The sequence below is a fragment of the Oenanthe melanoleuca genome, chromosome 17 (assembly GCF_029582105.1).
Source record: "Oenanthe melanoleuca isolate GR-GAL-2019-014 chromosome 17, OMel1.0, whole genome shotgun sequence".
NCBI lineage: Eukaryota > Metazoa > Chordata > Aves > Passeriformes > Muscicapidae > Oenanthe > Oenanthe melanoleuca.
The window spans coordinates 2242247-2270183 of NC_079350.1; the positions used below are offsets into that span (position 1 = coordinate 2242247).

At 46.7% G+C, this 27937-nt stretch overlaps 1 protein-coding gene across 6 annotated transcripts in view; it reads right to left on the bottom strand.

Annotated features, from left to right (window-relative positions):
• The window catches only part of DAB2IP (DAB2 interacting protein), a 155975-nt gene that overhangs the window by 100577 nt on the left and 27461 nt on the right, over window positions 1-27937 (bottom strand). For 3 of the 6 annotated variants that reach the window (XM_056504879.1, XM_056504878.1, XM_056504882.1), the window contains exon 2: window positions 8144-8247. In XM_056504879.1, coding sequence (XP_056360854.1) covers window positions 8144-8247 — 104 coding nt within the window. Of the gene's footprint in view, window positions 1-8143; window positions 8248-11543; window positions 11717-23517; window positions 23899-27937 lie in introns of those variants that run through there. The other 3 variants (XM_056504877.1, XM_056504876.1, XM_056504880.1) reach the window with 2 other exon arrangements.

The window sequence follows — 27937 nt, forward strand, 5'->3', positions numbered from 1 at the left end:
ACTGACAATTCTCTTAAAACACTCCCATTGAAAGAGAGAAACCAAAAAGAATATCCTTGAGGAACTGGAGCTAAAAGTAAAGTTCACTGCTAGCTTATCCCTCAAAATAATAAGACAGACATTGCAAGTGACAGATCCTATTTTGGGGTCTTAGCAGTGACTATTTCTTGCCTAATTATTAGCAGTGGATTTACTATCTTTAAAGCAGAATTTTGTCACCTCGCAGGAAATTTCAATTCTATCAGGCAGATTTCAGTGTCATTCACTTATTCCTTAACTATTTCTGACTTGGTTGCTAATTATCAAGGAAGGCTCCATTCCCAGAGGGCAGGGCCAGCACAGTCACAGCCAGTGCCACACCAGCTGGGACACTCCCTTGTTCCCCAGGAAGGGATATGAAAGTGTCCTATTTCACCCCCTAAAAATTTTTTCTTCTTGTGTCTAAATGGCCTCCGTGCAGGAGCAACCATCACCCCTCACCTCTTCCATGGGACTCCTTGGGAAATGTAAATAAATTAACCTGTCAAGTAAAATAACCTGAATGATGTACACCAGTGTGGCCAGGCTATGCCATCATGGGAATGCCATGGAGATGACCTTGCAAGAGGAATGAAGGGAGGGGACAAGGGCAGGGACAGGGAGAGGTTAAACTGCTCAGGGTGAATCCCCTTCTGCAGAGCTGTGCAGGGAACTGCATGGAGCCGTTCAGGAAATAAAGACATGATTAGTTCTGGAGTTAATTTCCTCGGTGCTTTGAAAAACGTTGCAGGGAAGATATGATCCACTGTAATTATGGAAGAAGATAAAGACAAGAAAGTTTCTGGCAGAGCTCCAGGGCTGGGAACACCTGAGCACCTGAGGAAAAGCAGCAGAGCTTCCCCAGCTCCCTCTCAAATTATCCCTGGTGCCTGAGCCATGAATATCACTGGCAAAAAGAGAGTGGGGAGGACAAACACAGCCTATTGCTTATCAGAGTGCAGAGCTGAGGAAAAGAGACAGCATGCAGGAGAAAGGGAATCTTGTTTCCATGGCAACTAAAGTTTGAAAAAAGTATCTGGAAATCACTGTCATCTTCCCGTGCGTGCTCCACCCAGAGCACATCCCAGGTTCCTCCCCTGCCAGGTCCTGAGTCCGTGCAGTCACAGGAGAGGCTGGAATCAGAGCTGCTGCTCCAGGTCACCACCTGGAGAAAGCCTCACACGAGGCATGCCAGGAGGGGATCTGCAGGGGAGGAAGAAACCTCCAAAACAACTTCCAAACGATGCAGCCGAGGGCCACAAGCTCCTCCGGGTCTGCTACAGCTCAGCCACTTCCATGGGTGAACAACAGGGACAAGGTCACATCTCTCCCATGATTTCCTGTCACAGCACCCTGTTATTACCACAGCCCACAGGTGCCATGTGAACCATCTACAGTGACAGACCAAGAAATTATGGCTAAAAAGATGTTCTGGCAATTAAGGAGAAGTGTTCAGTCTAAACTAGAGAAAAAATCTGTCTCAAAAACAAAACTTGGCATAAATGTATTGAAAACTGTTCAGGGTAACTGTGGTAATGCCACAGATTTCTATGAATTCCAGTGCAGTGAATTCAGTATTTAAGCAAATACCAAATATCCCTGAGCTAAAGCAGCACAAATCCCCAAAGGGAGAAGTTCAGAGATTAAGGTCTTGATGCAGTGGGCACTCATGTTCCAGTCTCCAGAAGATTCAGTTAATACCTTCCACTCTTTGTCTTGTTTTCTGAAAGCACAATGTCAGTGCCACTGAAAGAGGGAGAATGGAATGTGTTTATTATCCTACCTTTCATATCTGCAGGACAATTCTTTATCTGTGACCCAGAAACAAATTAAAGGGATACTGTCATGTTGGATATTCTAATGGCCCTCTTTTCTCTGTGCTACCAGCAATGTGAGAGCTTTCACTGCCCAGAGGTTTAAACAAATTGAAGCTTTTGTTTGTTTACTTTCTGCCTTTCATTCACTCCACAGAAATGAAACCAGTCAGGTCCATTTGCCTCCCTATCAATTAGTCCAGGCTGTTTGCACTTGGGCTTCCAGGGAAGAGACTGAAACACTATCACATTGTTTCTTGTAGTAGCTTTGAAATGAACATTTCTGTTCAAATCATCCTTTGGAGACGGAAGTCTCTAAAGAATGGATATGGATCCAAGTATGTTGCTGAAAAATCCAGGGAGAATCTGAGATTGTTTCTCTGTCTTTGTGGGGGGAATTCAAACAAAAATACACCTGAGCACTTGAGCGTATATTGAATTGGCAAATTACCAAAATTAATGTCAAATTACCAAATAACATATTTTAGAGAGTAAAGGCCAGTCACCTGGCTGGTTTAAACCCCTTTCACCATTTATAGTGATGCCTTGAGTTGGTTTTGTTTCCTGTAAGATGACCAGCAGCACGACTGCACAGCCCCAACTGTTTCATACAGATTTTGAATGATAGGGAAAGTGGTACAATCTTCCCAGGCCTAAGTTTCCCATTTATTTTCAGGCATTATGGTAAATTGCAACCCCACAGTGCCTGCAAGCCTGAATTCATTCAGATTGGCAGAACACTTTAACAGCTCCAGATGAAAGGTGCTACAGAAGTGCCAAGTACTATCACTGTAATTATCATTCAATATACACTGATCAAAAGAATGAAATGTGAATTAGCATTTCCTATTAGCCCTACTTACTGCCTAAATGTTAAATATTCCTCCCATGGGCTCTCTCCATGAAAACACACAGGAGCTGTTGGTATTTCTCATCTGGCTACAACACTGCTTCTGCAGGAGTGGAGGAATGGAGGGATCTGAGGAGAGTCATGAAATCAGGAGAACAACACAGCAAAACCTTGCTCAGGCTTTCTGGGCAGTTTGGAGCTGCTTTCTCACTCCTTCCCTTCTCATTCCTGGTTCAAGGAATCTGTCTCAGTCCTGAGGATTTTCTGCTGCTCACCCTGGTACCCTGAGCCCTTCTGGGAGTCCTGGGTTTCACACAGCCCACAGGGACCAGTCCAGTGTCCTTGGAGGCTGGGAAAGTACAAACATCTGGATATCTGAACAAAGTCTATGGAATTGTGCCAGTTAGACCTCTGCAAAGCCAGGCAACTTCCTGAAACACTTCTTTCCCCCTTTCCTACCCAAGAACTACACAGTATTTGATTTTATCTTCCCCAGATGCACAAGATTCCCTGTTTATCCACTGCCCAAGCTTCACACAGGAAGCAACAATGTGAGCTCCTGCCCCAGTCCAGAACACATTTCAGAGGTGTTGGGGCACAGAAATTCGGTGATGTGTGGCATTTCCCTCTCGGTGGGAGCTGCAGGTGAAGCCAGGGGCTCTGGGCACTGTGAGGATCCTCACAAGCAGCACCAGCTCAGGTCCCATCCCCTCCTCCCTGCCCCACAGCAGAGCCAGCCCTGCCCCAGGAACCCTCTGCTGTCCAACCACCCCAGTGTGACAACAATTAAAAGCAGGCCAGAACCCCACAAAAACTACACCAGGATCATTCACACTTCTGTAGAGAAGTGGCCTCCATGTGTGAATTAAGCTGTTGATGAGCCCTTGTGCTCTTCTTTTCTCTAAAACTGTCCTTCTACAGCTGCAGGCTCTGACAAAGAGACCTCCCAGGAACACACTCGGTTCAAAAAGGGAAAAAATCCATAGCCTGCCTTGCTGAGCCCCTTTCAGTGAAGCAGGTCATAGCACCATGTCTTTTATCCTGTCATTCTTGTCTCCTGCTTGATGCACATCATAAATCCTCAGTGGTTTGGACTGCAGCTATGTGCTGAAATCTGACAGTCCCTCCTTCCAGTACTCCCCAACTGGAAATTCTAGGTTTACTTAAAAAAAAAATTCAAGATGCAAGGTCAGACTCAAAGAATTAAAAATATCTTTATAGTCAGGTTTACTTTCCAACCCCTGTGCTAGGGAGAATTGAGTAGGAAAAAAGATTCCCTTTTTCAAAATGAAATTTATCCTTCATACCTTAACTAGAATTTATCTCCTGTCTCATAAAGGACAAGCAAAAATTAAAGATCAAAAATACTCACAGATTTATGCTAATAAGATGACTTAGAAAAATAAGACAGAAGGCTCTAATTTAAATAACAAGCAATTAGAAATTTGACAACATGAAATGCTGGCAGAAAAAGTAAGAAAATCAAGGCATTTCTGCCCTAGGAACAAGGACTTGGGAGTCCAGGTACCCACTTACTAATTTTCACATTACAGCATCAATTTGGAGAATATTTAATTCCCTTGAAACTGAGGAGGATTTCACAGAGGTAATTAGGAATAGCTTAGCTAGTGGTTAACACCAGGATTGGGAATTAGAAATGAAGAAATTCAGCTCAGGAAGTATTTTTGGGCTTTGGAGCACAATCAAGTATGAGTTAGTTAAGTTTTCCCTCCCTCAATTTTCCCAGCTGGAAAATGAGGGTGGTAAGAACGAAGCACCTTTGTGGAGAGCCTGGAAATCCATGCACAAAGGATGCCCAAGGTACAAGGTCTGGCTGCTGGGGTACCTGACAAGCCCCTCTGAGAGCCACAGGAGCCACCTGATCTCTGCCAAGCACACTGGAAATAACTGCACAGGCTCCAAATGACCTCATTTTTCTTCCAATCCCTAAAATCCTCCCAACCCTGAAGCTTCCAAGCATGTCCTGTTGCAGAAGTGGTGACTGAAGTGACAGATACATTCTCCAAGTAATTTCCATATTTCTTGCTGCCACTAACACTGGTTATCCAGTCAGTTGCAGCTGACAGTTTAATGATAATGGCTTTATGTTTATATATCATCTGTGATAATGTTCCTATTCTCCTTAAATTCAACCCCTGCAAAAGGGGCACTTTAGTGTATGCAGCCACAGACCAAAATGACAGTAATTTTCCCTTTGAGCTGCAATGGTTTAGTAAACAATTACATTTCAATTAAAGAGGGGTGATCATGCCGAGGGAAGTGCCATTCCCCACTCCACGTAATACAGGAACAGAAATTCTCCAAAGTCAAATCATTATAATATAATTTACATGACTGCTTTTCAGAAAAAAAAATTAAAATGGAAAATAGAGTATATTATGCACAGGCAAAAACTTGGGAAAAAAATCCTTCAGTAACTTGTCCACAGCAGCTTGAACTGGGATCCCATTATTTAGGATTATGTTCAGTGAAGAGAAATGGCAGAAGGGCTCTTCACTTTCATCTCTCCAGGAGTTTCCATTTACTGCCATTAGTATTTAATACTTCATTTATCAAGGATTAAAACCAGGATAGATGGAGGAATGCTGTAAGAGTAGCTTATGATGGATCACTGCAAATTCAGCTGTGCACTGAGCCCAAACAGGCAGGAAAACTGCAGGAAAACAAGTGCATGTTACAAGGAGAAGAAAAACTCTCTTTTGGTGTGGTTTTGGGGATTTTTGGAGCCAATGTGGCTTCAACCAGAAGAAGCACTGAAGTGTTTTTGGTGCTCCTGGAAAGCAAATTATTAATGTGAGAATTGAGGATTAAAGGGCTGGAGAAAGAAATCCTAAATTCTCCCCAGTAAAAGACAGAATACAGGTGCTTCCTCGAGTTTTTTGGCAATTTGCACTTTGCTTGGCCTGAGATATTTTCCTACAAAATGAAGTAAATCGGGCTCTAACAGAAGGAGTCAATAGATGGCAGTGCTTGATGGGATGGGAGTGAGTCCTCCCCAGTGAGCCTCAGCAAATGCTCACCTGCAAGGTGGGCACAGTCAGGGATTTCATTTCCACTCAGCAGACTTTCCCAGCTTCTGGCCCCTGAGTTTGACAAAATACCCCAGAAATTTCAGGTTTAACCCATCTCACACCTGGAGCTATTGGGATTCAATGCAGAGAGACAAAATATTTATCTGGATTCTCCTAAAGCAAGGCTTTAACCAGGCCATGGAGAAGGGACACGTTGGTGTCTCCAGCCCTGCAGCATCACTAGCTGCTGCCAGGTGCCCACTGGAAGTGGAGACCAAAATAAATCTGAACACTTGGCTCTGAGAGCAGGCTCAGGACCAGGGGCCTCAGCTCAGGCACCACTTGGGTTGGAGCCTCAAATTTCTAATTCTGCATCAGCTCATACAGAGAGCACAGAGCTCTGAGAGCACAGACCTGAAGAGAGGGATTTACATGGAAAATAATTCATGTACAGCATGAGATAACCAGGACTAGAAGAGATTTTTCCAAGTTTAAGAAGATTCATTAAAAATTTATTTTAGGAGAAGGGGTAAGAACAGTTAAGTCACATATCAAGATACAGAAATCTTAAGACTTGATTTTCAAGGTTTATATTCCATAATTCAAAAACTACCAGGAGCTCTTGTTTTCAAAAACCACAATGCCCAATTATCTGTAACCTGCCTGGCAGACTTCTGTATGGGAAGGGAACTCCCAAAGGAAGGTCCCAAATTTCCACCCTATTTTGCTCTGGTTTTGAAATGAAAGAAAGCAACTGGGAGTGTAACACTGCCAAAATAGCAGAATCCAATGGTTCCTGAGCTTCCCAGGCCCTTGGAGACTCAACAGCAGAAGGATGGAGATGTCAGGGAAGAACAATCAGCTGTAAAATATGAAAAGCTTACAATTTCCAAACCTACAACAGCAGGCTCAAAAGTAATAATCCCATTACCACTAAACTAAGGCACTAATTACTATTCCCAGTGGCTGGAGTGGACTGACTGCTAATGTTCCTCTGGTTAATGAAGGAAGGTGAGGGGAATATATTTCTAAAGTCAGACATCTGCTGAAGGCTGGGCAGCAGCACCAACTGTACCTAATGAAGCCATTCATATTAATGCAGTGACACTCGGAGGGGGAGCAGGGGAGAAATGAGATGAGGGTGGATTTGAACTCAGAGAAGACAAATGTCATCCATTACCCGTGTGATGGCTGCCCTTATTTAATCCACACTGAGTAACAGAGCTGCTCAAAGCAAAGAACTGCATCCCACATCAGCTGTTCCACCACCAGGGGCTGACCTGCTCAAAGCTGGAATATCTTCTCTAAACACCAAAAAAGCAGGAAATATGCCATTGGAAAGGAATTAACAGCTCTTTATTTTCTTTGACTACAGGGACACTAAGAAAAATATTCCTATGTCTTGTAAAGAATCAGGGTTTTCCCATCATGTTTTGCAATTTTCACCAACCAGCAGTAGTTGTCTCAGGTTCAAGGATACGATTTCACTGAGATCGACAGGTTCTGATGGTTGGAAGAACAATTTCTAGAATAAAATAAACTCCTTGTCCAAACTGCTAATCATGACTCATTTGCCAGTGCAAATGTTCTCAGGTGAACTGGGTGTGCTCAGATTATTTTTTTTCAGGTTGCACCATTGTCTTTCTTTTGAAATTCTGGTTCTGCCTCCCTGAGTTTGGTAAGCAGCAGCTGAGTCTGTAAAGAAGGTGGGCCTGCAAAGAAAACCTCCATGGAGCAAAGCTGAATAAAAATAGCTGTGTGCAATGAGAGGCAGCCCAGACCCCTGGTGTGTGCAGGGAGTGGGGAGAGAGTCTGAGCTCACACTCCTCACACTGCTCTGACTCTGACACTGGGCAGTGACAGCCAGGGCTCAGCACTGACAGCTCCCATTCCTGGGGTCAATGGGCACAGCAGTGCCCTTCCCATGGAGCACCAACACCACTGTTAGTCACGGTAATGAACAACCAGTGACATCTAAAGCACAGGGATTGAAGCCATGGAAAAAGTGGATGGCTCCTCCAGGCTCCTGCTGGGACAGGATCCCAGCTCTGGGCAATCCCAGCTTGGCAGGTGTCCTGTGAGTTAATGACAGGTTCCTCTAGAGGAGATTTTCCCTCTGTAGGAGTGGGAGCACACACTGTACAGCTGCAGACATGTGAATGCACACAGGAACACACTGCACCAGCACTCACAAAGGAAACCTCTCCAGGAAACTCACCCAGGTAAAGCTCCAGACTCCATCCAAGCCCTGCTGCTCTACCAGGACACATCAGACAGCTGCTTGTTGCTATAACAGCACCTAAGAGCACCCATTTCCCCACACACAAATAAACACCCGGTTTCACACCCAGCACCTCTCTCTCAGGGTGAGCCCCCAGGCTGCTGCTGAGGCTGCCCAGCAGTGCAGAAGGAGAGACACTGACACTGACCGTGACCCGGAAAGGCGTGGTGGCCGCGGGCTCCATGCCGGGGCTCTTCTCCGCGATGCCGCTGGGCATGCTGCGCCTCTGCCCGCACCGCTCCGGGGGGGACTCTGGGGACACAAAACAAGGGACAGTCACCAACCCAGCAGCACAGGGACAGCACAGCAACGCCAGCAGGCCGTGCACGATGTGCAGTCTCCTCCCGAGATGAATGAGCCAGAACAACGACCCCATGGATTCCACTCGCATCTCCTCGAGCTGCCTGGAACAGCATTCCACCAGCAGGACTTTCACCTTCAACAATTAGCATTTTTTATACAACTATAAGCTTCAGATGATGCCTGACAGGTTGGCATTATCATTATTTCCAGTCTGCAGATGAGTAAACAGGAACTGTATTGAGATGAGTGAGAATTATATGCAAGGTACAGATCGCTGCACTTGTGGATTTGATCCTCCTCGGGGAAACTGCTAATGGGGTTAGAGGCACAGGATGCTTAAGTTACCTCTCTAATTCCTTTAGCAATTTGCTTTGGAACCAGAAAAAAAATCATTAAATCCTGCTTTTGCTGAAGTATAAGAGGAGGATAGGAATACTTACCTCCTTCCCCACTGGCAAGGAAGGGAGAGGACTGAAAACGCAAAATTAGCAGCTATGCTCAACACTGAGGAGATTTAGAAAGATGTTAGGACAGGTCAGCTACAGCATTGCCAGGTGATGTTTCCTCAGTTCACAAACCCTCTTTCAAAGCCCCATGGAACTCAGAAAAACAGATTTATTTCCAAGCTGCCATTCAGTGATGCTCAGACCTTGTACCAAGCTACCCTTCCCAAAACCATCCCAGAGTCCTCCTTAGCCAAGCATTTCCATGGAGGTTGTCTCCTCAGCAAAGGTTCTGCCCTTGCCAAAGCCTGACTGTAAGAAACAAATAACACCAGCAATCCCACCCAACAATTCCTGAGATGTCTCTTAAACTATTCCAAAAGAACAGATTGAGATTCCAGCCATGGATGGGGTGAGGTGCTGGCTCAGTGACATTTTCCTTGGTTTCCACATAACCTGTGTGAAACTCAGCCAGCCCCAACCAGCAGCTCACTGCCTTCCCAGCTTCAGCTGAGCCTTCACATGTCTGGGGCACTTTCTCTGCAGAAAGCTGCACTTTGAATCTCAAGCAGTAAAACCCTTTGGTGTCATCTTCTCTCAGAAGATTCAGGCTCCCACCCCATTCCTTTGAGCTTTCTTTTGTTTGTGGACTGTCATAAAGAAACTACTTGACTATAGCATTTTGAAAGTGAGCTCAAGATGACAACTGAAGAAGCTGCTTTGCATTTTCTTAATGACTGGAAAAAATCAACCTTGTTTAAAGCATTTCTCACACACCTGGCTGGAAAACAGGAACGATGGCATTATGTGAAAGGCAGCTACAAGAAATTACTTTCACATCGTGCTCCCCAGCCCCAAACACTGCTCAGCACCAAAGGGAACACACCAGTACTGGGGCAACACCCCCCAACTTAGCTTCTTACTTCATCATCAAAATATACCCCAAGCAGAGCCAGCAAACACATCAATGTGACCCCAGCCCAAACTCGGAGCTGGCTTAGCACCTAAAACCTTCTATAATTATTAAACTTCTGGTTTATAAAATGTTTGGAGTCAGATCTCTATTTTAGCTCCGTTTAAGCACTGTGGGGTTCACTGCAGGAGAGACACGTTACAAAACCCTCTGTAAGAAACCAGAAATAACCAGAAGGAGGGGTGGGTGTGGGTGTTGGGGGGGATGTGGGGGGAGCTGTTTGTTTTAAAGGTTAATAAAAATAGCTTACAGGTAAATTAGTAACTCCAGGAATGTACAGAACAGCTTCACATGGTGAGCAGTATGAATATATAAAGGTTTAAGTGCCCTTTTTACTCCTTCAGGGCTGGAGGCACCATCCCAGGCTGGGTCACTCTGCCCAGGGCCTGGGACCAGCCATGCTGCCACAGCAAGCCCAGAGCCATGGAAAAGGGCACTGCAAGCCAGTAATAAAAACTCTCCACAGTCACTAGAGGCTGAGAAAGAAATGTCTTAATTTGCAGCAGAAGATATTTGGGTTAGGCACTGGAAACATTCCCATCTTGCCATGGACAGTTACACACTGGAACTGATGGCCCAGAGAGGGAGAGCTCTCCCTGCCCAGCGAGGTGCAGGGACAATGAACCTCGGCTTGTTCCTTCCTTCCCTCCCCTCTGCAGGGCAGACAGACACCAAACAGCTCCTGAAATTCCTTCCAGCCTTATCTTCTGTGATTTCTGTCAAATTCGCCCACTTGTGCATAAAATAAGCAGGCTACAAGAGATCAGATTCAGTGTCTGATTTCAGCCTTTTCCTCCCAACCTCTCTGGACAGACTCTGTGGCAGTTTTGTGTCACCTCTCAATAGCACAGAGGGCCCAGGGCTCACCCACGTTATACAACACAGGAGAGAGAGAAACAAACAACAGGGCTTCCTGCTTTCCCAAATATTTACAGAAGGCTGCAATGGTTTGGGTTTGCTCCTGTGCAGAGTTAGGTCTTCAAAGCAAAATTTTCTTGAAATTATCAAGGTCCTGAAAGCTCTCCCAGGTTATCCCCACAGCTGGGCCAACATTGTTGGCTGTGGAAGGCACCAGAAGGTTTTTAAGTTGAACATATCCCACTGCCAAGAGGACACACAACACTGCAAACACTGCACATTAATTTAGGACCTCAGGCTTATGAGTATTTCTGAAACTCTTTTGTACAGTAATAAACACATTTGATTTGTTAACTAATTCAAGGCACTGGAACTGACAGAACAATCAATCCTCACTCCAGTTTTCCATGCCTGTTTTTCAGGCAGTGGAATCATTATGAAGCAGCACAGTAGTTCCTCCAGGGCAGCAGCAGAACAGGCTGTGAGCAGCTCCTGGCACCCAAACTTTTGTTTAACCCACCCAACATTATTGCCTCCTTTGAGTCCACTTCTCAGACACTGCTCCAAGCAGGTTGTTATGTGCAAGAAACACACAAACCACTGTTACTACTGTTTACTTTTCACTTGCCAAGTGAGGTGTTCTTCCATTTGCATTACCTGCTCCTGTGAATCCCAACAAGTCCAAGAGATCATCAGGATTATGCTCTCATTATGGAGAATAAAATACATTAACTCCTGTTTGCTCATTTCTCTTCACACTCCCCCCTCTCACACAATTCCAGGATCAGCCAGTGGAAGAGGCAGTGTGAACAAAAGCAAAGCGAGGCCGCTGGAAGGAATAACAACAAGCAGGCGCTTCCCAGCAAGTTGGTTCCTGATAAGAACCTGCTCCAGCTCCGAACAAGAAAGGGAGGTCCAACCTGAGCGCCGGGGGAGAAGTCAGCGAGGAGAAATGCTCTGCCTGAACTCACCAGAAGGAAGGCGTGCTGGCGAGCAGCGCTCATGCCATGGCACTGGGAAGGAGCCGGGAGGGAGAGAAGGAGAGGTGATGACTTCATCAGAGGCAGCAGAGAGAGAGGAATGAGCGGAATGCCCGAGCAGGGACACGCGGCAGGAGCGCAGGTGCCTGCTGCCACCGCCGGGACCTGCCTACGGAGAGGCGGCTCTGGAGCGCAATAAAACTTCACCGGATCGTCTGCAGGTGACGCAGGAAGCTCCGAGTCCTCCAGAACTTAGAGCCCTGCGGAGGTCAGGCTGCTCCGAGCTCGGCACTGAGCGGGGCTGAGCTCCTCCTGCCCGTCCTGCCCCACTGGCACTGCCCGACATCGCAGTGCCCCAGCGCTGCCAGGGTGGAGTTTCTGCGAAACCAGAGCGAACAGGAATTACCGGTCTCCTGCTCATACAATTACAGCCCGTGAATTAATTTTATTGCTTAATGAATTTAGGTGTTATTCCTCTAATTTCTGCATTATCTAATAAGTTCTTATTACAAGCCCAAGAGAGGAGTGGAGGAGGCAGGTGACAGTGATTTAACATGGCTCACGGTAGCATTTACGAATTAAGAACAATCCCTGGAGAATAGGTATCTATAGTGTCTGTGTGATTCCACACACCCAGGAGAGCCTGCAGAAAAATCTACATTTCAGACAGCTTTGGGTGGCCACAGGAGCCCAGCAAAAAAAACAGATCTTTAGTCTGAATCCAAATGGGGATTTGGAAGGAAATACAAGCACTTTTAAAAAACAGAATAGACAAGGACAGAAAATAAACACTGAGCTGAGCCAACTTTCCTCTTCACAAGGCGTGAAGAACTTTGAGAGGGAAGCAGAGATGCCAAAATGTCTGATTTCCAGTGCCAAAGGAGCTGTGAAAGGTTATGAAAGCCCTTCCTGCTCCCATCAGCTGGCCCAGGAATGCAGCTGCAGGGCCACCTTCGTGGTTCAGTTACCTGCAGAAGTGTTTATTGAATGTATCACCCAGAGCCCTGCAGATCCACAGCGAATTCCAGCTGATCCCTTACAGCAATATTAACACCATACAAAATTAATTAAAAGACAAAGCTTTGTTAAGCAATAAAATAGCTTTTTAAATGAAAGTGGTCATGAAGCAGAAGCTGAGGGCAGGTGCTGGTGCCCTCTGAACAAGCAGCCTCCTCTGAAAGCAAAGCTAATGAACTCAGAGAGGTGCTCTCCAGGCTAAGGGAAGTTGTGTCACCCTCACTTCTTATGTTAGAATAAAATTATTTCTTTTTGCATCTTAGAATCTCTGGCTTATGCATTTATACACTTCCATAAAGCCCAGCAATCCCTCTGGCTGTACCCACAACTCTTCCACGTCTGAATCTCTGGTTTCCTCCCCACTCATTTCATGCTCCAAGCAGAAATAGTTTCACATTTTCTCATGCTCTCATGACCTTTCCAGACAATTAAGGACACTGTTTACAGAGCTACAGCTTGTAAAAACCCTTCCCCCTTATATAACTGTTTACATACAGAACAAAAAAATAAATTGGGATCATTGCTTGCCTTCTGGGCTACACTCTGCCACAACATACTTCGAATCAAACAACTGAGTCTATACCTGTAGTTAATGCTCCCCCAGGGTGTCTACACCAAACTGACCCAGCTTCTTACCAGAACTGTTTTTCCCCCACAGGTGACTTCAGTGGTACAAAAGCACCACATTCAGTGTGTCTCTGATAACTGTGCCCTTGCCTGAAAGCAGCAAAGGGCACCTGAAGCAGCACTTAGAGTCACAGAATTCTCTGCAGCTCCAAGAATGGTGGCTGGGACAGTTGTGTGAACTGAAGAGCCTTGTTAGAAGTGGCTGGAATACAGAAAACAAATCCCAGAAAACATCAGAATACACTGGTTCCCTCAGCTAAAATCTGTTGCCATCTTCTCTCAAAGTGGGACTAAGAATTCCTGAAAGAAGCTTTTTCTTTGTTAAATAATAATTTGGAGTGACACTGACCTTCGCCACGGCACGCTGAGCACTTTAATGGATCTCCCTCATCTCTGTGTCAGGTTCCTGGATATCATGGATTTAATACTCCTCATCCTGCCCCTGAGCCAGTGCTATTAATGGCTCTTCAATCTAGTACTGAAAAAAGCTCTGCTATTTTTCTGAGTACTTGATATGTATCTATCTCTCTATTTTCTCTATTACCCACTAAGAGAACTCTTCTCCCAGCAGCTGCTTTTTGATGTGAGAAGCAGCAAAAACTCTTCTCCCAACTTTCTGCGGGCTGTGCGGGTGCCGCAGCCCCTTCCCTCCTGGGAAGCTCGGGCGGGATTTCCATCCCCCAAGCCCGGAGAAGCTGCTGTGCCCTCCCCAGCAGCGGGATGTGTGTGACAGCCGCGATCCCAGTGCCTCACTAGATGGAGCTGGAGGCCCTTGGCTGGCCAAGCGCTCCAGCCCCGAGCCAGCTGCAGTGCTGGGAATTCTCCAGCTGTGCTTTCCCTGCTGGGTCACTCGATGGCCAGCGGAGTTAAGAGCACTTTCCCTGCACTTTCCCTGCACTTTCCTTGCTGTGGAGACACCCCAGCACAGCCGGGCACTCTGACAGACACCCAGGGCAAGTCCTGCCCCCAGAAATCCAGGGGGAACTCATCTTTTACCTGAGGAGAAAGATTAAATGCATTTGTCAAGGAAAAAAACCCTCTCCAAGGGCAAAAAAGAAAAAGAAGAGAATAGCACTAATGGGAAAGAAAGCTGAGGTAATTTTCACTGTGAGGGGTCTGAGAATACAGCAACTTTTGAGGGCTACAAGCCTGGAGACCAAATCAGATCCACGTGCACAAGGCACAGCTGCAGGTCCTCAGGTGCCAGGGACAGAATATAAGGCATCCAGAAAATGACCCTCCCTCTCTAAAGATAAACAGCAAATCATGCTGATAGAGCAGCCTGTAGTACAAACTCCATTTTACTGTCTGGTATTTTTAAACTAGATATGTGTATATATATTTGGTATTTTTATTCTTTCTTTATTAGTCTCTGAAATAAAATATGTATGATATTTATCTTCCTCTGCTATGATATCCACAGAACAAATTCCTCCTCTGCTAACGGCACATCATTAGGAGCCTTTTCTCCAGGGCAAAATTGAAATCAAGCTCAGACTTAAAAAATACATTAGAAAAAGCTGAAATTCTATCCTGGTTGGGGGCCAGATCGTGGTGACTGCCAATAGCCTGGTTAAAGTGGGAAGGATGATAAAGTGAAGTGGAACATCAGCTTCCTCCCATGTGATGATAAAGACAAGCAACACAGAGTGTGGAGAACAAGGAGTCAGCTCTGGGGAGATTTAAATTAGGCTCATCCATCATGCTGAACCTTCCTGCAAAGATTTTGCTCTGTCACCAGGCGCTTTCTTACAGCACTTTATCCACAGAGGCAATCTGAGGGCAAGGAGAAGCTTCCACACTCCCTGTCCCTGTCACTGCAGCTGTCACCTGGACACCCCACCCAGGGCAGGGCTGGGGCTGTCCCCTGCCAGGGGAGGTTGGTTGGGGGCTTTTCCCCACAGCTGACTCAGACAGCTGAGCTGAGCAGGCCACAGCAGCTCCCTGCTCGTGAAACATCCTCAGGAGAAATGAAAACTTCACTCAGTTAATTCCCAGGCCATTTTTCCAGCCGTGTATGGTGGCTGCTGGAACAGGTCTGTACTGGTAAAATGCAAATTAAATAAATAAATACTTAATTTATAAGCATGATTCATCAGAGGTTTCATCTTCTACAGCAAAGAAACAGATGTTCTATTGATGGCTCTTCATTAGAGAGATAAATGGGGTCACACACGTATCTCTGTTCACATCCATCTGCATAATAGACCAAACATTAAGATTTGAATTTCACATGGTGCCTGTGGCTCTCAGAGCAGCTCAGAGAGTCCCAATGCCCAGAGCCAGCTCTCCCACCTCAGATTGTCACAGCCAAGGAACCTTAACTCTGCTCAGGAAAGCAGAAGGTTGGGATTTAACACTGGCTATTTAGGAGACAGTTTCACTGGAAGCACAGAAGAATACTGGATTTAAGCAATGGATGGCTGTGATTTTTGGTAGCCACCAAAATACAGGAATTAACTCAAAGCAGCAGTAATAGCAAAGTGTGGAACCATTGTTCTGTCAGGGAGGGTTAGGGACAGCTGAGAGGGATTTTCTGCTTTTCCAAATGTAAATGCAGAGGCCTTAGAGTTCAGAAACAAGTCTCCTGCACTTCAATGTGCACTAATAGAAGAAAATGCTTAGAAAATGAGTGTTCTTTTTCCCACAGATGTTGTGCCTTTGCTATGTGTGGATGTGTGTGTGCACAGGCAGCTGTGGCAGGCACAGCAGCTCTGCACACCTGGGCAATGCACCCCGTGCCCAAACCACTGCTGAGAATCCATCCCTGCTCACTGCTGCTCCCCATCCATCTGCCTGCTCAGACTCTCTTAGCAATTGTTTCACTATTAGAAATTGTGGAATGTAAATCCTAATTTATTGTGACTGATCCTTTTATTTCCTCTGGGGGTGGGTGGGTATTTCTGCTCCTCTCCCACAAACCTGCTCTGCAAACACTTGCAGGTGGCAGCTGCACACACTCTCTGCAGTTTTCAAGCAAATAACACCAGTGCCAAGGAGAGACAAGAAACATTAAAAACCAGTCGTGTTTTCACTTCCCAACCTATTTTTGAAACAGGAGAGAGCAGGAGAATGTTCTTACCTACACCAACACTGACATTTGCATTTTCCATCCTGAAAAATATGCCAGATCTGTGTTGGAATTTCTCCCTCCACTACTGCCCTGCAGTCACTCTGAGGAGCAAATGGGCACTTGAACAGCAACACTGCAACCCTGCAGAACAATTCAGCAATTTAGTGACCAACATTCACCCTCCTGGGGAGGTTAATGCACCCCCTCCACTCCCTGAAATTTCATGTTGGTGTTCACCCAAATTGTAGCTGCTCCTGGAAGCAGTTATGTAAATGAACACCAAATGTTCTCACTTCAAACACACCAGGCCCATCAAAATGTGTTCTTGTCTAAGGGTATAAAGGTAATAACTGGTAACCTTTGACTGCTAAAAATGTAAAGGGAAAATATCTTTCATTTAAAACTTGTTCGTTTGGTTACCATGGACACTGCTTAATCATGAAGGATGACTATTACTTGTTCCTATAGAAACCAAGAAGCTTAAGAAGCATCCTGTAATTTAACTCCAGACGCCAAATTTTGCACCAGTCCACCTATTACCACATTTGGGCACTTTAGAACAAGCCCAGGCTTGATCTCTGACTTTAAAAGAAATTCAGTGATGCAGAAATGCTGTAAGAAACCAAAAATATGAGCACATATAGTACAAAAGAAACTTGCACTTCACATAAATTGGTTTCTTCAAAAGGAAACATTAAGTGCTCAGCATCTGAGGATTCCTCTTTCAGTGCAAATGTTAATGAAGCAAAACTCTGGCCGTCTTTGCTCTTGTCAGTGTTCTCCAAGTCCATACAATTGCAGGGCATGTTTTTCCTCCAAGTGAATGCTTCAATGCTCAATTTAAGATGAACTTCTGGAGCACTATGAGAGCCTGGGATTCCTAATGAGCCTCTGGGAGCCACTCGTGGTCCCAGCCTGCTCTCCAAACCAGACCTACAATAAAAATATGCCCCTCATGCAAGGAAAAAAACCAATGGACAGCACAAACCTGCAAAATTCATCTGTTGCTCTAACCAGTCTTTTAGAGTTCATGCTTATTAGTAAAACCACACCACTTGTCTAGCATTGCTCATCACCTCAAAGCTTTACCTACAGCACCAAAGAAACATTAGTCAGTATCTCTCTCTTGTGTAGGTCTGGGGGGAAAAAGCTTTCAGAAATTATCTGACACTGCTCCTTGACCCTCACTGGCTCCAGATGGGGAATGGATTCACAGTTCTCAAAAAGGCATCCATCTTTCCATTCTCTGATTCCCAAAGGGGCCTGAGGGAACTCAGTGTAAAAGCCTGACCCTGGGGCTGCACAAACCAGTGAAAGGAATCAGGAGTTCTGGGGCTAGTACACCTTTTTTCACAAGCATACACATGAACAATTAGTGTTTGACTAAAATATTTTTTGGGGTGCAAAGGAAAGCAAACCACCCTCAGCAGTGTCTGAGCTGAAAAAAGCAAAACTGATAAAGCCCAAATGAGAACGTTCCCTGACCCAGCTCATTCCCATCTCTATTGAGAGCAGAGTGAATTAAAGGATTAGAGAGTGCCTTCAGTGCAATAACTTAAGGGATTAGTGGCACACTAGAAGACCTTCAAGGGAAATACAGGTTTAAAAGCTTTAAAAGGCAGCTCTGTGTCTAAATTGTTTGGACTGCCACAGCTGTAAGGAGACAAACTTACTCTAATACATGAGTGATCATGAAAAGTCTGCTGAAACCCCTCGAAGCATGTTTTTGGAAGCAATTCTAGTTTGGACTCAGACCAGGGTTTTTAACCTCTTTCTCATTTAGTACCTATGGCTTGTAGATAAAAACTCATTCTGCATTACTCGAGAGCAAATCTGCTACTTAATTCCTCTCAGAGCAGTCAGCCCCTCTCAGGAGCCCTGTCAGGGGAAAGGAGGCGACTACCAGAGGAGAGGGCTGGAAACAGAGATAAAGAAAAAGATGAGCAAAAAGTGACAGTTCTCCTCAGAGATTCCCACTGGGGTCTCCCAGGGGAACTTTTACAACTTGATTCATTTCTGATCTCGTAGAATTTCTCCCAGAGAACACTCAGTGAGTGTGGATGTTCCTGCATTTCTGACGTGTCTGGAGGAGGTGGGGCAGGTCAGGGTTGGCTGTAGGAGCAAAGGGAGTTGAGGCACTGCTGCCACCTCACTCCTGCTGAAGGGTCAGTCCAATAAATTTGCCTGCAATAAATTCACTCTAAATTTTCGCTTATTAAAGGGATTCTGAGATTTAAGCATTGTTTAGAATCAAAACAGTTTCAGAATTTCTCCATCACGCACCACTTCCCAAGTCATTAAATTTCGTCTCGATTTTTACTAGACAATGAAGCATTGAACAAACACAGCAAAGTCTCAGCTGGAGTACTGGTGCTAAAAATAGCACAGCTGCCAGTGAATATTTCCTATAAACAGCACAGCTTTAAACATTTTGCATATCTTTTCTATGGGCATCTGTCAGCCATGCTGTTAAAATTTCAATGAAAGACTGCAGGACTTCTGTGTTGAAACAGAAAATGCCACAAAAGAGACTTGAAAAACAAAGCAATGATCATTAAAAAGTGCAAAGCAGGAAGGTCTCCTTTTCCTGGCATTTAAAAGACACCACCCTTGGAAAAAAACAACAGCCAAGCCTATTGCTAATATTTATTACTGGGCTACTCACTTGCCTGCTCCCAGTCCTTAAATGAAAAACAAAATCCTGAAGAGGTGGAAAGGGAGAAATTAGATGTGGCATTCCTTGTCCAACATCACATTTTGTTAATGTGCTGCAGAACAGATTTTCAGCCAGGAAATATTAGTGAGAGGTGAGTGCAATTTCAGTTGGCTTTAAATATAACAAAACCTCCTTAGTTGTTATGTCACTCTGGGACGTGCTGGGACAATTTCCAGGCACTGCTTCCCTTGTCCCAGGCGAGTGCCTGAACCTCCAAGGTATTGATTATTTGGTTATAAGATCTCTCATTTATCACTTAAAAGGTTTTGATTTCATCAAACAGAGAGAGAAAGACTAAATTCCAGCTGTTTTCAACAGATGTGTATCTGAATAGCCTGTGCTGAGAAAAAACCCCAGCCTGACCTTGGCCTCCCAGCTCAGTGTTTGGTGCACTGAAATTCTGGGTTTTGCTGAAGATCAGTCAGTTTTCTCTTCACAGCAGCCATCAAAGGAAAGGAAGAAGAAAGCCTGTTTAATAAAAATCCTTTTCATAAAACACCTTAAAAGCATCTGTGATAAACAGAACACAGAGCAAGACATTTCTGTCCGAGGCTGACAGAGGCAGAAGGATCAGGAACGTTAAACCTTCAAGATCAGAACTCCAGTGCTCCCAGATTCTCAGGGCTTTGATGCCAACTGGTTGCCTGCAGAGCTTTACACAAGAAAGCCCCAAAGCCAAAGCTGCATTTGGCTCAGAGATGGGACTGGGAATGGAGTACCATGAGCGGTTTCTATCAGCAAAGAGAATTTTCACAACACTTCCCACCGATCCCCAATTCCTTCATTGTGTCCATGAGTGAGGAGGAGCAGAGAGATCCTGAAGAAAGCCACGGACCCAAGTGCAGCCACAAGCAGGTGCTGCTGTCACTGAAAATTCCCCTTCTCCCCTCTCTTCCCTACCTCTCCCAAGTACCTTCCACATCATCAGATGTGTCACCTGGGAGTAATTATAATTATTGCCATGATTCCTCCTGCAGTCCCACACATCTCTGAGCTGAACAGATGGTCCAGGAGTTCTGCAGGTCGTTTTTTTATCTAACTAATGTTTACCTGCAGCGTGTCCTGACTCTCTGGAGAGCAGAGCCAGGGGTTTCAGGCCCTGTCCTCACTCCAGCAGAGATTACCAGAGCAGTGAAGCCTGTCTGCTTTACCCACTCCCAGACAGCCACAGTTTTAGCATGCTGGAGGATCCCAGGAGCCTCCTCAGAGCAGCTTTGCCTCCTCACCAGTGTCACTGCTCAGATATTGCAGCCTGGGCCTCCCAAAGGGGCAGAGTGGCAAACACACTGAAATGTGATGAATGTGTTAAAGGCACCAGGGCTGACCAGAGAGCTCCAGAACAGAGGATGCCATCACATGAGCTATTGAACAAGCTGCTGTCACTGCCAACAGCTCCAAGTCCTGGACATCTTTCCATACACTGCAGCAGATTGGCTCCATCTGGAGTCCCAACACAAAGCTCTCCCCTCCTTCCCTCAGATCCTTGCACAGAAAATGCAAATTCTGCTCACTTTGCCCAGCTGAAAGCACCACTCCTGAGGGAGTGGCTCTCTCTGTACCTCAGGAAGCAAAACCCATTTCCCAAACTGGGTCTCAGCCCTCCCAGAGCTGTGCAAGCTGTAACCCCAGCCTGACTTTTCCTGCTGTTCCTGGGCAGGAACACAGGGCATGGTCCTACACAGGGACAGGATCCTGTGCCAGCAGAGATCTCCTCTTCCCTGGTAAAGGTGTAAGGATTGCCTGACCCCCAGCAGGCTCCCTGTCCAAAAGCATCTGCTGAAGTGACACCCCTTGGAAAAGAACAACTTCCAGGTATCACTGCTCCTCCACTGGAGTCACAGGCTCACCTGAGCCCAGTGGGGATCTTGGTAAAGGGTCTAGAGACTGCAGAGTGCAGGAAGTGCCAAGAGCATGTCTGGGAAACACACACATGGCAAACCAGACATTGCCAATTCCTGTGAAGTAACTCCAGTCTGCCTGAATTTATGGCAACCTCCCACTAAGGATTCCTGATCTCTGAGAATCCCAGCCAGAGGCAGCAAACCTCACTGCATATCAGCCTTTGAGGAGGGGTCCTCTGCTCCCTCCTTCCTCCAGACTTGCAGGGTTTGAATTCAGCATTACATCACCTCCCAAAATCTAGAATCTCCTTCTGATTTCTGCATTTTCCACAGCCCCCAGACCCCTACAGTTCATCAGCCTTCCAGTGGGAACAAAACTGTTAAGGAAAGTATTCCTGCATGATTCCAGAACTTCCATCACCCTGCCCAGCCTGGACCAAGCCCCCTCTGACCTGCTGTGTGACACCACCACTGCACAACAAAAACAGATCAAAAATAAAGAGAAAACTCTCATCCAGCTTTGCAAATCCCTTTCAGATTTACAGATAAGAGGAGCTCAGCTGGTGCTGAGAGGCAAGGATCTCAGAAACAACACAAAATACTCCAGGAGAGATCAACAGCAACAAGATTTCAGCTGGTTCAAATCCAATTTCTTACAAACTTTCGGGCTGATTCCCATTTCCATCAAATCTGCCTGTATATTCCTCGTGTTCCTGACAAATGATGCCATTAAGTTCACATTGGGTTACCTAAACCAAACTAAACACATTTAGTTTGTCACAGTAACTGAAATGACAGTAAAATATTTTGGTTTTACACAGCACACAAATAAAGAGGGAAAGGGAACTGGGACACGTTTGGGAGTTTACAAACACTCCTCGCTGACAGGCAAAACAACAAAAAAAATCATGCAAAGAAAACCATTGTCTGCTTAAAGGAAAAGCTGAAACTCAGGGACTGATTTAGCTTCCTATTGTTTTCTCAGCAATGATTCAAAATCCTTCAAATCATCCTGAGTGCCAGAAAAAGAGGAAAGAGGACATTGCACTGAGCTAAACCTTGCAGCACTAGAGTCAAGTTGAAAATCTGCTTTGTAAATCAGAATTAACTGCAGTGAGACAAGTCCAAGCCTGGATTTGCACAGACACCTGATGTAAAATTGCAGTTGTGCTTTTTATTCACACAATAACAAGAAAGAGAGAATTATTTTCAGTTAATGGCTTTGATTAGGCTCACAGCATGATAAATACACCAGGACTGCCAGACTGGAGGGCAAACACAACACTCTCCCCTCCTTTCTGAAAAAGTTCAATAGGAAAACATTCACATACTCCCACTTTTTGGCTGCTTTAACGACAGGGAAAAGAACCAACAGTTATTTCATGGTAGAAGAGAAAGGCAGAATAGCTTGTTTTAAAAATGCAACTGGGTCACTTGCTGCCTCCAGTAGAAGGAATGGGCTACAGAAGCACCCCTCAGTGGACCTCCCTCCTGCTGATGAGGACAAATAGGCCCTTTTAGAGCAGGATTTTTAAAAGTGCAAAAGTGATTTGGGGCTTCAAGTCCCACAGGTTTCTGCAATGCCTCGGGAGCATAGTCTTTAGGCTCTTTGGAAAAACCTACCCCTAAACTGTTTTCAGCTTTGTCATCTCAACCCCCTGGTGACACTCGGCTCACGAAGAACAAGAAGTTCCAGCAACAGATCTCTGCAGAGAGACACCATCTCCTAAGCACAGCTTTCCAAGCATCAATGAGGCCTCCAAACAGCTCGGAGCAGTTCCCATAATAGCACGAAAGCTGTGGTTAGTGGGAGCCTCGGTTAGTGCAGCACACGGGAGGTTCCACAGGCACGCCTGGCCCGAGCCCCTCGCACACTGACCTTGTGCAGAGCCCGGCCCGGCTCCCGGCCCGCCTCACCCTCATCCTCACCCCCATCCTCATCCTCATCCTCATCCTCATCCTCATCCTCACCCTCATCCTCATCCTCACCCTCATCCTCATCCTCACCCTCATCCTCATCCTCATCCTCACCCCCATCCTCATCCTCATCCTCATCCTCATCCTCATCCTCATCCTCACCCCCATCCTCATCCTCATCCTCATCCTCACCCTCATCCTCATCCTCACCCTCATCCTCATCCTCATCCTCACCCCCATCCTCATCCTCATCCTCATCCTCATCCTCATCCTCATCCTCACCCTCACCCTCATCCTCATCCTCACCCTCACCCTGATCCTCACCCTCACCCTCATCCTCACCCTCACCCTCATCCTCACCCTCACCCTCACCCTGATCCTCATCCTCATCCTCATCCTCATCCTCATCCTCATCCTCATCCTCACCCTCACCTTCACCCTCACCCTCACCCTCACCCTCACCCTCATCCTCATCCTCATCCTCATCCTCATCCTCATCCTCATCCTCATCCTCACCCTCACCCTCATCCTCATCCTCATCCTCATCCTCATCCTCATCCTCACCCTCACCCTCACCCTGATCCTCATCCTCACCCTCATCCTCACCCTGATCCTCATCCTCACCCTCACCCTCATCCTCATCCTCACCCTCACCCTCACCCTGATCCTCATCCTCACCCTCACCCTGATCCTCACCCTCATCCTCATCCTCACCCTCATCCTCACCTACCTACGGCGCGGGCTGTGCGCGGCAAGGAAAGAGCTCGCAATTACCCCTGCTAAGCCTGCTCCGGCTGCGGGATCGGCTGCGCTGTCTCTGAAGTCGTGACCTCCGGAGCAGTCGGTAGTAGTAGGACGGTCTCCCAGAACTTTTCCTGCTGTTCATGGACATTTTTGGATCTATTTTACACACACACACATGCAGGCTGTACAGGTTCGCTCTCCCCTCTGGCACTGGAGCGGAGCAGTCCCAGCGTTTTAATGAACTCGAGGGTGGTTCTTTGGAGTGGAAAGGGAGAGGGGGGAAGAGGAACTCTTCACTTGACACATTTAAAAAGAAAAACAACAAGTAGAAAACATAAAAGAGAGAGAGAGAGGGGAAAAAAAAAGCAGGCGGCACCGGAGTGCATGTCTCAGCTGAGGGAGGACTCGAAGCGAGCAAGATAAACTGTGCTAACAACTCCTGCCCCCAAAAAGATAAGGCTGCTGGAGTAGGAATAGGAAGCCGGAGCTGGCCTGGGCTCCCGAAACGTGAAGAATAGGCTGGAAGAAATCCTGGACTGGATCCTGTCCGCCAGCAGCAGTGTCTGATCAAAGTGTCCTGGAAGGATTCCCGGCTCCGGCCGCTCTGCCCTGCCCCGGCAGCATCGCTGCGGCTCCGCTGCAGCAGGGACCGCGGAGAGGCTGCGATGGGGAAGGGGATAATGATTTCCTGGCCATGGGACACATGTTAATAATCATCATGGAGCAAAAGCCCCGGAAAATAAAGTGAAATTTGAGAGGGGAAAACTTTAATTAGAAGTTGAATGAACAGTGCTCCAGACTCCCCTGGAGGCCCATTTCCTTTCAACATTCAAACTGAGTTATAGCACATCCCACAAATTAGAGAAAGGGCCTATTTACCATTTGGGTCCTGATGGCAGTGAAGATTCTGCCTCCGGCTCATATTGCTCCATAAAATTACATTTCAATGGGCAGAATTAAAACTTTAAGCCATGGAAGATAATAAAACAATAGATATATTAAACAGACAAAAAAAAAATCACTCCATATTTACTGTTTCAAAAGGTCAGAAGTGAATTGTCCAGAATCCTGCACCTAAGCGCCTTCTCCTGCTGGCACAAAAATGATTCTGAAGGAGGAAGGGAGACAGAAAACATTTCAGAGACCCAGAATAGTGGCCAAGAACTTAACGTGTGGCTGCTGCTTCTCCCAGGCTGGCAGGTAACAGAGAAACCTCATCTGAGTGGGATGAACTGCAAAACAACATCTGCACAATAACTCTGTGTTGTGTTCTCTGCTTGTCATTTTTCCCAGACTTCTGTGCAAATTTATCTTTGTGGTGTCTCATAACCAGACACGGGCTTGGCTGTGGATGAGCCCCATTCCCGTCATCAGGAGCTTCAGCAGAGCTGGAAAACTTCCCTGGATTATCTTGTGTTGTACCTCCAGTAACAAGAAGCAGAAACTCTTCCAATTCAGCAACTTCATGGGACAGGAGTCCCTTCCCCAGCACCAACCATCCTCCCTGATTTTAGTATTTCACACATTTCCACCGTCATGGAAAACATCAGAATTCTACACAAGCCGTGTTTTCCTAGTCAAGCCACGCTGTGTGTCAGCTGAGAAAGGCCCTTCCAGAGGAAACCCGAGCCTCACCCTTCCCTGCAGTCCATGCCTGGTTTTGAGGCCACATGTGAGGAATTCGGTGCAGCTTTCAGTCAGCGAAGGAATGAGCGCTGGGAGGGCATCGACAAGTTCAGGTCAAGGAGGCAGATCCCAGCTGGACAGCGGGGGCTCCCGGCCCGGGGGGGATGCGGCCCCGGGCCATCGCCCTGCGCTCCCGGCCCGGGGGGGATGCGGCCCCGGGCCATCGCCCTGCGCTCCCGGCCCGGGAGGGATGCGGCCCCGGGACATCGCCCTGCGCTCCCGGCCCGGGGGGGATGCGGCCCCGGGCCATCGCCCTGCGCTCCCGGCCCGGGGGGGATGCGGCCCCGGGCCATCGCCCTGCGCTCCCGGCCCGGGGGGGATGCGGCCCCGGGCCATCGCCCTGCGCTCCCGGCCCGGGGGGGATGCGGCCCCGGGACATCGCCCTGCGCTCCCGGCCCGGGGGGGATGCGGCCCCGGGCCATCGCCCTGCGCTCCCAGCCCGGGGGGGATGCGGCCCCGGGACATCGCCCTGCGCTCCCGGCCCGGGAGGGATGCGGCCCCGGGACATCGCCCTGCGCTCCCGGCCCGGGGGGGATGCAGCCCCGGGACATCGCCCTGCGCTCCCGGCCCGCAGCACAGCCCGGCTGGGAAAGCCTTCATCACTGCACATCTGCTCTCTTCTTCTTAGCCAGAACAATCTCCTTTTACGTATTTGGGTACATTAAAAAAAAAAAAAAAAAAAAAAATGCAGGGGCAACTCTGTTTTCCAGATGAGCAGAGACTCATCATGTGCAGCTGTTTCAATCCCCAAATGGAGCTGAGAGCATCCAGAACACAGTGATGGGAAAGGCTGAAACTACTGAGGTTTGGTTAAAGATTTGCTGCAGACGAGAACCCAAATATTCAGTGTCTCTGCAATTTTGTGTCATAATAACTGGGATGAAAGCTCTGAAGAGGGTCTTTTACAATTATGCTTTTATCGCTAGAGAAGTCTTTAGAACGGCCTATGCAATTTACTTTTGTCATTCCCAATAGCAAAAAAAAGGCACTGATGGAAATGAAAGTTTAAACAAAACCATTTTAAAAGCTCACCCAAATTTAGATGATCGGAAAGGGGAAGGTTTGGTTTTGTTTAACTGGAGCCAGGTGACTCACACTCAGAGCTCTGGGGATGCAGGAGAGGCGGTGCTGGGGATCCCCTCAAGCTCCGAGGGAATGTGAGGTGGGAATGCCCCGGATTTTTATTTTTAATCAGCCTGGTACCTTCAGAAACACTCACACAGGTGACCACAAAGCAGGAGAAGTTCATGAGCGATTATAAACTATATGACCAGAGAAATCAGCCCTACATAAAAGCATAAATCAATGGTTGGGAGTTGTGTTCCAATTTCACCAGCTTGGCTCTGTCTCTCTCACTTAATAACATTTTTGAAGGATTTAACCACAGATGCTACAGAGCAGCGGGCAGGAAAATGAACATCCCACCTGGGGGGAATGTGACTGGGCTGGACTTTTCCAATTAATTCCACACTGCTCTGTTTTCTTCTTTCTTTACTACTTTTTTTCTCTTTTTGAAAGCCACACCCTGACACAAATGCTCTGTGTACAGCAGAATCTCCACTCACAGATGTGGGATTATGAACTGCTCAGCAGAAAAGCTGACAGCATTAAATCTCCATCTCTAAAATAACACATCCCAGTCTGGCTGCTCCCTGCAAAAGGAAGCTGGATGAGCTCAGTCAAGGAGCTCTGCTGTATCTTTCAGGAAGAAGAGCAACTGGAGATAAATGCAGCAGTGATTTTTGGGGTGTTAACTCCTCCTCCCCAGCACCAAACACAAACCTAACCTGTGGAATTAAATATAATTAAATTAAATTAAATACATGCCGAACTGTCGTAAAACACCCAGTCTGAGGCAGTGCTGGGCTTTAGCAGAGAACCCAGCACTCAGGGCTGACCTGGATGTCACCCACTGCTGTCACCCTGCCCCTAAACCTTCCTAAACCCAAATGCTCAGAATTTATGGCAAGGAGCTTGGATTCCTTATTTTGAAGGTGAAAGTTCCTGTGCTCTGTCAGTGGGGTCCAGTCAGCCCCAAACCCCTGATCTGGACAGGCCTGAGGATGCCCTGACTTGCTCAGCACAGAATTCATGACTTTGAATTCAGGCTGCCTCTGAGACTTCAGGGATTTCATTTCAGTTTCCAGATTTCTTTCTTAAAAAAGTGAACGGAAGTTTTCAAAATTTAAACTTAACAAATAGCAACACCCCCCCCACAAAAAACAAAAAAACAAACCAAACCAAACCAAAACAAATCCCTTTAACTAACCAAACAAGAAGTTTTGGCTCGGCCAGCAGAGAGGAGTGGTGGGTATCAGCTCAAAAATTTCTAATTTGCGTTAGGCCAATGAACTGCAGACAGACCATCAAGAAATTGAATAAAAATCAGATTGCAATCCCAATTTCCCTGTCACATGCAACCCCTCTGTGCCTGAAGAATGCTCATATTCCTCCTAAAATCCGAGGACAAAGGAGGAAGGGAAAATCTGCACAAAATATCTCTTTTACAACCCAAGAGCAATAGAGTTTCTGTGGGTGCTCCCAGACTCTCAGTGTGTGCCCGCCTGAATTCGCTCACGAGTCCATGGCAGACTCAGCACTCCGAGCCTGGAACATTTCCAGGCTTTTTGCCTCCAGGCTCCCAGGGATGCATCAGCTCAGGAGCAGAGCAGGGAGGAAGGTAATTTCCTTTGTGTGAGGATAACTTCACTTTCAATTCAGCTGTACCCACACCAAAATCTTCAGTGAGTTATTTGTTTGAAGA